The sequence below is a fragment of the Pelobates fuscus genome, chromosome 3, assembly GCF_036172605.1.
Source record: "Pelobates fuscus isolate aPelFus1 chromosome 3, aPelFus1.pri, whole genome shotgun sequence".
Classification (NCBI taxonomy): domain Eukaryota; kingdom Metazoa; phylum Chordata; class Amphibia; order Anura; family Pelobatidae; genus Pelobates; species Pelobates fuscus.
The window spans coordinates 30,609,566-30,621,628 of record NC_086319.1 but is presented as its reverse complement, the minus strand read 5'-3'; the positions used below and the strand labels follow the sequence as shown (position 1 = coordinate 30,621,628).

Below are 12,063 nucleotides of genomic sequence, written 5' to 3'. Positions count from 1 at the left end.
TTAAATGGATATCATACCTAGCGGTCTAGTACAACATGACGCAAAGTGAGCGGAAACGGGGATTCCCCAAGCTTTCCATCTCACAAAGGCAAGCGTCTGTCTGTGGATGTACAAAGTGAGACTCCTAGTATGGTTTGTTTATTCTCCACCTTTTATTGTCTTTTTTTTTTTTCCATTTTGTGTTATTCTGTTTTTATCGGTGTGTTTTATTTGTTTTTTTTTTATTTATTATTCTTTCAGTTTCTGATTTTATTCCTATCTATCTGTTACATTAGGCCAGGCGCTATATGGAAATGATCCCGAAAGAGAAGCAGCCGGTGGCAGGTTCAGAAGGTGCTCAGTACAGGAAGAAACAGCTGGCTAAACAGCTGCCTGCTCACGATCAAGATCCTTCCAAGTGCCATGAATTGTCTCCAAATGAGGTCAAGCAAATGGAACAGTTTGTGAAGAAATATAAAAATGACGTTCTAGGCGTGGGAGATGTGAAGTTGCCCAAAGAAGTGGAGGCGCAAGCTGCAGGAAAAAGTCCCACTGATGGGGACCGGAGCTCTGTGACAACAGTTAGGAGTCCCGAGAGCAAGGCAGCAGCTCAGAAACCGTCCAACTTTGTAAGTTATTGTAATGTGTCATGTGAAGTACGTTATGATACTTTTCCTTCCAAATAATTCTTTGTAAAAACTGCATCTTATTAAATTAAATGTAACCACTTCTGAGATATGCAAATTACTGGCACTTATAATTGGCACTTCTAACAATTGACCTTGTTACACCTCTCTGGCTGTCAATTGGACAAAAGATCCCGTTACATCCGGTTTGTTTAACTCAGTGGAGCTAAACTCAAGAAGCTCTTTAAAAAAAAAAAAAAAATAAACTATTAAACATTATTTGAAGATAAATTTACAGTTGATGAGTATACTAGAGCTTGCAGTGGTGCATTACTTTTAAGGCAGGCTAGTAGCATAGAACTTCAAATTTTAAGTCCTGATTTTAACACTTTCAAAATTGCTGATGGAGTTTAAGGAGTGGTTTGAGCACTATTACCCTGGCATGTAGAAAATTTGCCCAATTCCTCTCCAGTTTTACTCACGCCTCCTGTTTAATGAAGGACAGTCGTCTTTATCTGATGCTAATTCAATGATGGGATTTGCATGCTACCATTCCAAACATTCTAGTGCAGACAGGATTTGGCTGTTGCCTTGAGGGTGTGAGAATTCCATGTTAACACCAAATGATAAGATGATAAATTGTATAGTTTTGCAGTATTTTAATTTGATATAAATAGGTGGAGCCTAAACATTTGTCTAAAATAAACATGATCAGCATTTTTATTACCATAAAATTAATTAATGTATTGCAATATATGCTCAACACCCCTGGGGAATAAACTTAAAATAAAACTGAGATACAGTGATTATAAAAATAATTAATAAAAAAAAAGTCAAACGAAGGTGAGAATTGTTTGGAATTCAAAGTGAAATTCAAAATTAAGGCTAAGTCAAGCAGGAAGAGTAGCTGACTTGGTCAAAATTATCGTTGTGCTATTTTGCCTGTACATTTTAAATTCACTTTCCCATGAATTCCTGGCAATTCTCACTTTAGTAAATAACACTCAAGGTCTAAAAGTCTGAAATATCAATAAATGTTTTTTATTATTGTGTTTCTATTAAAAGGACTCTCTAGTCACTATATCAGCATTTTGTAGATGCAGCTATGGTGCTACGATCTAGTTCCTGCAGTCCTGGGTTTTAAGCTTGTGACTCCATCTAGAAGCCCTGCCAGTCAGTGAACCAGAAATTGCAATTCCTTATTCGCATACAAACTCTTTGATTCTTTGCACCATAACCACTACAGCACACTGCAGTAATTAGGATGCCCCTTTCAAGCTAGCTTAAAGCTGCATGCTCTGTAGTGCTATATAAACACGTTTTCCCCTTTAAATTAAAGAGGCATTTGTCATTTTGTGTCAGGGAATGAAAGTTAGTTTACTTTTGTATGTGTGTATAATATAATAATATTTGTAATATGTCACTTTAGCTTTGAAAATCCGTAGTCGCTGTATCTATTTCCTAATCCGTCCTCAGATGATTTTTAAAACCAGACACCTAATGTATTTCAAATATATGTTAAAATAAATATTTATAGGAATAATGATTGTATAGTGGAAACTGTAAAATCCAAGATTACTGTATCTTCATGTATTTACTTACGTGCCTATTATACATTGAGTAGTGTATGTAAATATATTGATACACTTACAAGATCCTTACTGGAATAGAAGTCCAGCTGCTCTCTCTTTACAGACCCATTTTAGCACGGATCTTTGTGTTTCAACTCTAAATTCCGTTCACATAATTTAGGATCGACTGAAAAGTAGTTACTTTTCCTTTCTATATACAATGCTCCGAGAAAGCCCCAATTGTTTTTTTTTTTTTTTTTTTTAAACAAAACATAAATCAAGGAGATTTCAGTGTTTACTGTTTTTAGCGACCAGCAACTGCACCACCAAGTAGGCTTAACTTGTTCATGTGCAATAACACATGGTGATTTTCTTGTGTTTATTTCCCTGCTGTTTGATACTGGGACTGAATGTAACATCTCATAAACCACTCATTATACAGATTATCGAATCAAAAGCACATCTCCAGTTATGGGAATATTTTTAGACTTGCAAGCTAGAGCCACGAGTGAGGCTGTTTTTTCCACCGGAGGCGTGCCTCCGTTTGGACAATAGAATGTTTGTGACGGAGTAAAAGGGTTAAAAGATTGAGAGGGTGAAGTATGTAGCATGACCTCGCTTTCAATTGGCTCGGTAATTAGAATTTTATTGTTGCGTAGCAAGGGAAATACAGAGACATTTAAGAAGGACTCAGAAAAAAAAAAAGCTATGGTATGTCTGCTTCTAAGCCTGGCTTCTCAATGTCTTATCAAGATTAGACCTCCAGTGTAGAACGTTTGTTTAGCAATATATATGTATACATCTCAATTATGATTCAAAATTTCACATGTACCTCTTATTGCACATGCCGCTTCAATTCGATTACCGGTTTATTTAGAAGACACTGGGTTCTGGCCACTTTTTTTATTTTTTTTATTTTTACGAATACATATTTAACCATAAATTGACTGAATTATCTTTTTTTCTCTCCTAGTACTGCTTCAAGTGCAAAGAGAACATGAGAGAAGGTGACCCCGCGGTTTACGCAGAGCGGGCTGGGTACGACAAACTTTGGCATCCTTCGTGCTTTGTCTGCTTCGTCTGCAGTGAACTTCTAGTTGACATGATCTATTTTTGGAAAAACGGGAAACTCTATTGTGGCAGACATTACTGCGACAGCGAAAAGCCGCGGTGTGGCGGTTGCGATGAGGTAAATTAAAATATCTGGATATTTCTAAGTATCTGAAATTGCATTTATATATATATATATATATATATATATATATATATATATATATATATATATATATATATATATATATATATATATATAAATTTTACTTTACTTATATTTTTTTGTAGCAATGATAAAGATGTTATTCTGTTTAATAGCTTTATTTAGTTATCACACAAAAGTATAGTGTAAAAAAGTTTTTGGAAATTCTCTATTATGAACTTGCCTGGTCAGCCGAGTGAGCTCCATGAAGTCCTTGCTTATTTGAATTGAAGGTGCACAAAGCATGAAACCCATAGAGCTCAACCTTTAGATTCTTATTGGAGGAAGTGGCCAGCCTACACCCCCTTCTTGGTGACCTCACATACACTGCTCTCATTGCCGTTGGTGGAGGTTCTCTTGGATTGCCAAATCCTGTAGCGTGTGTAGTTCTGCATCAGCTGTTCCAATTAATAGCCCAGATGGAGAGAGCCTTCTGCAGAGCTGAACAGCCAAATTCACAATAAATCTAAAGCAATGCAAAGAAGAAAGTGTATTGGCTGTGAGAACAGAGCGTACAAAAACCGAAGTTTCAGAAAAATTTTTTTTTTTAAACGTAGATTGTATTATTCAAGAGAACATAGAAATGTTTAAAATCCATAAGATTAGAAAAATAAGGTGTTCATTTTAGTGTAAAATGTATAGCTTGATCGCTATAAATACAAAAAATATTTGATCTGTGCTTATATAACCATGCAACAGCACACACGGCAGTGGTACATTTATGGCCGAACAAGTTAAAGAATACTTCCTTACCTCAGTTTATACATGGTTTGCAGCATGCAGTGACATGACGGACTGTACAGAGATTCTTGTGTGAAATGTATTGCATCAAACCACAATCCGTAAAAGAAAAGGGTGTATACTCGCCCTCATTCAGTGAGTTGCATTATTTCCTGTACACACCAGCTTCCTTTTTACCATGATACAGCCTTTGCACATAGATCTGTTTTGGAGATAATTTAAATGTACGCATTGTTTGACAGGTTTATCAGAAGTTCAAATCGAGCATTGCCTGCGAGAATTCTCTCACAATTAACCCATAAAATGTCCCTTTCACTCCAGTGCAGAAAGACCACACAATTGCCTGTAAGAAAGCAAAAAGGCATTTTTATGCTCAAATTCTTCAGTTGCTGAGTTACATGTTGTTTGTAGAGCTTCGCCTACGAACATCTTTTGTTATTGTGTTGGAGGTCTGGGTTTTGCTGAATTCTGGATTTGGGTCAAATTGAACGTCTGTTGGAGAGTTAACATGTAATGTGCTCTAAATTAGCATCTTAATTTGATTGCAATGTGCCACGTCATTTAATTAGCTGTGGTTTTGGTTTGGGGTTTTCAGTTTTTCCACATTTTATCCAATTTTAGTTAAATGTGTTTTTTTTTTCTTTTCTTGTTTTGTCTTTGAGCTCCTTTGAATTATTCTTCATGTGGAAAAAGGAACCCCAAGATGATATTGCTGACTCTGCTCTAGTGCAGGGATTGTATCTGTTAATTATCGAAGAAGGCCACAGTATTGATGGCAGATAAATATACAACTACCTATTTAACATCCCCCTCCCCCCGGACTTTTAAATTTTGGGCACAGCTAGAGGGTTTTATTGCTCTATGGTTTGAGATCCAGATCCATGGGCTTCAGGTTCCAAACCTTCTATATGAGATGCACATTGAGAAAAGTCATTAAGGATGAGGACTGCATTGGAGGCAGAGTGGCTGTTGAACCTGAAGCCCATGTGTAGCAATCACTGCACTCCACCATTTGGATGCTTCTCATCGCATTCAGTGCTTCTCTGGGAGAAGCATCAACCCCATTCAGTGTTGTCATGCGGTTTATGATGATTCTGAACATAAAGACCTTTGACTTTTAGATGGTCTTAAAGAGAAAATGCTTGTAGTGGCTGTCAGCATGACAACCACTAGAGGTTTGTTCTCTTACAACATAAGCGTTGCTGTTGCTCATAAATGATCGTGTTTACATTTGTGAGAGAAAATGAACTATGCCTCTGTCTAGACCAGTGTCTCTTTAAAGCAACAAACGTATTTCGGGTTTTTAGACTACATAACACTATTTTAATCCGCATGATGTACACGTGTCACCATACCTTTGCAGTACTTTTAACGTCATTCACCATATGACATCAAGATTTTCAGGGTGTTTTTTTTTTCCCAGGCAATTGATGTGTATCAATGAATTAAAAAATTAAATATTCAACAGGACATGACATTGAATGAATCAAGAGTGGTACCACACTGACCCCTGGTGGTGTAAAAAAGTACTTGTATCTTTCTTAAACTACACAACAAGCTAAATACACAGTATTGGAAATCTAAATGTATTTTTTTTTTCCCTGCAGCTTATTTTCAGCAATGAGTACACTCAAGCAGAAGGTCAGAACTGGCATCTGAAACATTTTTGTTGCTTCGACTGCGACTGTGTCCTAGCAGGGGAAATCTACGTGATGGTGAATGATAAGCCAGTCTGTAAGCCGTGCTACGTGAAGAACCACGCTTCGGTAAGATAACCTTGTTCCATTAATGCATTTTAATTGCTACATAAAACACATCAACGTATAATGAAATCCCATTGTTGCGATAAATGGGGAAAAAAAAATCTGTAAATGAAATGGGCTTGCTGAGCTTTAGAAGGTGTTAATTTATTGCAAAATTAAATGATCAAGGTAAAGAATGAAAGATCTAGTCAATAGTCTGATCAGAGTTGTTTTTTTATTTTTTTTTTATTTTTATTATACACTGCAATGAAAAAAAATAAGTCAAATTATTTTTACTACAAAAACCAACCAAAAAATGTATTTTATTCTCCCTCCTTGAGATGCATACTGATGCAGCAGTATATTATGAATTGTTTTTAAAGGAACAGTATAGGCACCCATATCCTTTCATCTCATTGAAGTTGCCTTGGTGCAGTGTTCCTGTCCCATTTATTCCTGCTGTGCAAATTATTGCAGTTTTGCGAAAAGACCAAGACTGCTTCTAGTGGCTGTCAATCAGACAGCCCCTAGAGGCCCTTCCTGGTGGCTAACCGACTTTTCTGTCACCTAACTGACACTGGAGTCCATTGAAGCAATGCTTTCCTATGGGAGGGTATGATTAGCCGAATACACTTGCAATGCTTGTTGGGCATGTGCATTAGCCCCCATGTTAGGAAAGGGGGGACCAGAGGGCTCTAGAGTCTTAAGAATATATATTTGTATTCCTAACACTATAGATTCAGTTTAAGGGAAAAGCAAACATTTATTTTATTTTTTTAAGGAAAACATTTAATTTGTCTAGGATTAAAGTGGAATGGTCTTTTACAAATCATATTCACGGTTTTCCTTCCAGAACATAGTTTTAAGCATGCAATCGTTACGACACCAAATTTCTGAGATCCAATTCTAATACAGTTTTAGCTACTCTGAGAAGCAGAGTTTGTAAATGTGCAGCCACCCCTAATAAAATTCCTCTCATGACTTCCAATCAAGGAACGCATAACCCACAGATGTCATTGCTTTAAGATCTCTGCGTTTTATCTTTCCCAGATTATATATCCTCTGTGAACATTCAGATTATACCTGTGGTTTAATTTTGTGCATAATGAACATGTCTTTGCTCTGTTCACTTCCACTGCTCTGTCACAACTTAAAACCTGCTCTTTCTGCCCCTGATCTTTGAAACTTTCTCCTACCTAACAGTTTCCAGACTTTAACTCCAGTGAAAGCTCAAAAGAAAATTGAAATGTATCAGGACAATAAAACAGAACCTTGAATAATGATCTAAGCTGCCCTTCCTTCTCATATTTCCTGATTTTGTTTCTGTGAGTTGATCGTTTCCCAAACCTGTAATACCTGTACACCCCTTCTGCCATGGTCTGTGTACCATAGCTCCCGGGTTTAGATTGTAACTGTAAATAATGTAGTACAACTAGGTGGGGGTAATAATTGGCAACAGGAGAGTATCAGAATAATATGACACATGATCCAAGGTGTTCTGGTGACACCAGCCACTTAAGGGAAATCGAGCCAAGCTCTAATATATGTGCACACAGTCAAGGTAAGTCTGTGTAAAGTCACGTTATCACGATCCACTCTGGTGGTGTTTCTTACGTCCACTTTCACTGCCAACTCCGTGTGCAGAAGAGTCAAATAAAAGATTTATTAAGTAATATAAAAAAAAAAAAATAGTATAAAATAACTAAAATAGACACGGGCAAGGATGGAATCGTGCAACAACACTAAATATAAAGTTCGTACAAAGGTGTCAAGTCCTCGTGGCTAATTTGTGTAGGCCACGCCACCTCCTTCCTTCGTAGTCACTGTGCAATCGAGACATGTTTCACAAAGAGTGCTTCCTCTGGTCAATGCTCAGATTTTTGTTATAAATAAAATTGTAAGTGACTCGTTATTTCAGTATAGTTAATATTTAAAAAAAGATTAGTGCAGGTGAGTTGAACAATGAGGCTGTTATCCTAGTTTTATAATCACCGTATCATAGTCTTCTACCTTTCAAGAGAAGAAAAACGCTTCCCCACAGTTCGTGATATTTTTTTTTTGTCCAACCTAATGACTTGCAAGTTGTATGAGCTACTTTACCACATGGCTTAACTACAAAAAATTACCTGGAGCGCTGTTTAGCAGGTACGCCCTGCGGTGCGGTGCATTCGGTTCCCATTTGAACTCTTTGTACATCTGTTTGGAGGGGAAAATATTGCATAGAGTCAAATTACAGCTGGACCCTTTTCGTGTCTTAACTAAACTCTTCTTTAGCAGCCCCAAGGGCAAAATATGATAAAAAGGAACATTTCAGTGTGTAGTATTTTCTAATTTTTTTTTTTTTTTAATCAGAGCTTGCTCTTTTTTCTAATTTAAAAAAATAAACATTAAGCTTATTTTTATTCCATACCTTTCATTCATAGCTCTTGTTTGAAAACCTGCACATCGAGTTTGAAGGATTAAAGTAAAATTTATATATATATTTTTTTTTTATGCATATAAATATTTGTTGCAAAAATATGCGTTCACTAACATAAACACAAATATTACCTAATCCATAAAAAAAACACATACAGAACTGGCCTCTGCAGGTGGACATCCACCTCTCTTTTCTGTTTTCAGAGAATAATCCACTTTGTGTATATTTTGCATTTCAAGGGTTGCATGGCAATCATGGCAGTTGCAGTTACACAATATTTGTAATAAGTGTTGATCTATATACTAATGTACACAATTACAGTTGTTTTCTAAAAGATTATTCTCAACACAAAGAACACCGATCAATGAAATAATGTAGAATTTTATCCATTTTGTTCTGATTAATTATGGAATCTGTTCTTCCCTTAGTCCTGCCAAGGCTGTCACAATGCCATCGACCCAGAGGTCCAGCGTGTGAGTTACAATGGCTTCCATTGGCATGCCACTGAAGAGTGCTTCCTATGCTCCTGCTGCAGCAAGTGTCTGATTGGACAGAAATTCATGCCGATTGAAGGAATGGTCTTCTGCTCTGTGGAGTGCAAGAAAAAAATGACGTCGTAGAAAATTTCTATTTCATTTTGGGTTTTTTTCTGCAATGGATAAATAGAACTATAAAAATTCTTTATTTTTACATTTTTTTTTTATTCAAAACAATAAGATCAATCTCAATGTCCTTTTAGCATTTTTTTTCATTTTTTTTTCAATTTTTTTTTGATAAACTAAATCATAAACCAGATATAATGGGCTAATAGTTTAGTACTGATTTTTTTTTTTTTGATCAGTTTCTATTGGTATCTAAACGAAAACTACTGCTCATATAATATAATAATCCTGAAAGCCCTTGTTTCCTGAACATTACCTGCAATAATCTGTTAAATAAATGCATACCTTTTCTTTGCATTATGTAAGGCTTATTACCAATACACATTCTGTTTGTCATGAATGCAGTGAAGTGTAATCTCTGTCTCAGTATCTGCAATCACGTAATGGGATACCTACATACCTGCTCCAGTTAAATCACTTGTTTTACCAACTCCAAGATATGCTGTTGCACCATTCTGAAATGGATCTCCTTGGATATTTTTATAACACAGCCTTTATTTGCACAGTGTATACCAGCTGCTGCTATACAAATTGATTACGATTGTGCTTTACCTTGCTGTTGGTTCACTAATTTTCAGTCATATCAATAATAAAATAAAACTTCTAATAAAATAACAGTTGATCCTCTCTGGCTTTCGCGTTCCTTGCTGTCTTTATTTTGCTATGATCCTGTAGAGGGAGTTAAAATCAAACCGATAGGGTTTTTAAAGTTAAATTTTAAAAGTACTGTGTCATAAAATGTATAAGTTTTTGCAACTTTGTCTTAATAAAGCAGGATTATCTAGCCAGTTCTTTCAGGACTGTCTACTCTAAGAGTCTTTTTTTTTTTTTTTTTTTTTTTTTTTTTTATTATGTCAAGAATCACAGGATAATTATTGGGTAAGAGTAATGTTTATTTTTCCATTATTTATTTAAAAGTAAATATTATACAAGATCCATTTAATAAACAGTAAAAATAATGGGAGTTAAGTTACAGTATATCATTAGTGATGTACCGAACTGTCCGCCGGCGAACAGTTCCCGGCGAAATTAGCGTGTTCGCGTTCGCCGCGGCGGGCGGACACATGCGCAGTTCGATCCGCCCCCTATTCGTCATCATTGGGCAAACTTTGACCCTGTGCCTCTCGGTCAGCAGACACATTCCAGCCAATCAGCAGCACTTCCTCCCTTCCACACCCTCCAACCTCCCTCCCAGCATCCATTTTCGATTAATTCGGAAGCTGCATGCTTAGTGAGAGGAGGGAAAGTTTAGCTGCTGCTGATTACATAGGGAAATTGATAGCTAGGCTAGGGTATTCAGTGTCCACTACAATCCTGAAGGACTCATCTGATCTCTGCTGTAAGGACAGCACCCCAAAAAGCCCTTTTTAGGGCTATAACATCAGGCTGCTTTTTTTTTTTTTTTTTTTTTCCTGTGTAATGTAATTGCAGGTGCCTGCCTGCCTGCCAGCTTCTGTTTGAGGTTTACATTGGATACTGTGCCTATTTGCCCAGTGCCACCACTCATATCTGTTTTTACAATAGGTTAAGCTTTACATTTAAAATAAATATTTTTTTTTCACTGTAATAGAAGAGCAGTTGCCTGCCTGCCAGCTTCTTTGTCAGGTTGGATGCCTTGCCCATTTGCACAGTCAGTGCCACCACTCATATCTGTTTTTACAATAGGTTAAGCTTTACATTTAAAATAAATATTTTTTTTTCACTGTAATAGAAGAGCAGTTGCCTGCCTGCCAGCTTCTGTGTCAGGTTGGATGCCTTGCCCATTTGCACAGTCAGTGCCACCACTCATATCTGTTTTAACAATAGGTTAAGCTTTACATTTAAAAGAAATAATTTTTTTTCACTGTAATAGAAGAGAGCAGTTGCCTGCCTGCCAGCTTCTGTGTCAGGTTGGATGCCTTGCCCATTTGCACAGTCAGTGCCACCACTCATATCTGTTTTAACAATAGGTTAAGCTTTACATTTAAAAGAAATATTTTTTTTTCACTGTAATAGAAGAGCAGTTGCCTGCCTGCCAGCTTCTGTGTCAGGTTGGATGCCTTGCCCATTTGCACAGTCAGTGCCACCACTCATATCTGTTTTAACAATAGGTTAAGCTTTACATTTAAAAGAAATAATTTTTTTTCACTGTAATAGAAGAGCAGTTAGTTGTCTGCAAGCGTCTGGGTGTCAGGCCTACTTCAGCGTGTGCTCTGCAGACCTGTGCCAGCGTGCTTTGACAGTTGCCAATCATATCTGGTGTCTCTTTAGCGTGCTTTTACAAAGAAAAAAGGTTTCCAGTGTAAGCTAATAGCAGCCAGTCAGTGTCCTTCAAGCGGCTCTGTCAGGCCTTCCTTCAGCGTGTGCCCTGCACAACCCTGCCAGCGTACTTTGACAGTTGCCACTCATATCTGGTGTCTCTATAGCGTGCTTTTACAACCAAAATTTTGTTTCCACTGTAATAGAAGAGCAGTTGCCTGCCTGCCAGCTTCTGTGTGAGGTTCACATTGGAGACTGTGCCTACTTGCCCAGTGCCACCACTCATATCTGTTTTTACAATAGGTTAAGCTTTACATTTAAAAGAAATATTTTTTTTTCACTGTAATAGAAGAGAGCGGTTGCCTGCCTGCCAGCTTCTGTGTCAGGTTGGATGCCTTGCCCATTTGCACAGTCAGTGCCACCACTCATATCTGTTTTAACAATAGGTTAAGCTTTACATTTAAAAGAAATATTTTTTTTTCACTGTAATAGAAGAGAGCGGTTGCCTGCCTGCCAGCTTCTGTGTCAGGTTGGATGCCTTGCCCATTTGCACAGTCAGTGCCACCACTCATATCTGTTTTAACAATAGGTTAAGCTTTACATTTAGAAGAAATAATTTTTTTTCACTGTAATAGAAGAGCAGTTGCCTGCCTGCCAGCTTCTGTGTCAGGTTGGATGCCTTGCCCATTTGCACAGTGAGTGCCACCACTCATATCTGTTTTAACAATAGGTTAAGCTTTACATTTAAAATAAATAATTTTTTTCACTGTAATAGAAGAGCAGTTAGTTGTCTGCAAGCGTCTGGGTGTCAGGCCTACTGCAGCGTGTGC

General features: G+C 37.2%; 1 protein-coding gene across 1 annotated transcript in view; it reads left to right on the top strand.

Moving 5' to 3' along the window:
- The window catches only part of TES (testin LIM domain protein), a 30,330-nt gene extending 21,323 nt beyond the window's left edge, over window positions 1–9,007 (top strand). Inside the window, exons 4-7 of the mRNA XM_063445094.1 lie at window positions 276–608; window positions 3,150–3,365; window positions 5,780–5,938; window positions 8,762–9,007. Coding sequence (XP_063301164.1) covers window positions 276–608; window positions 3,150–3,365; window positions 5,780–5,938; window positions 8,762–8,953 — 900 coding nt within the window. The 3' untranslated portion in view covers window positions 8,954–9,007. The remainder of the gene's footprint in view (window positions 1–275; window positions 609–3,149; window positions 3,366–5,779; window positions 5,939–8,761) is intronic.
- The last annotated feature ends 3,056 nt before the right edge of the window (window positions 9,008–12,063 follow it).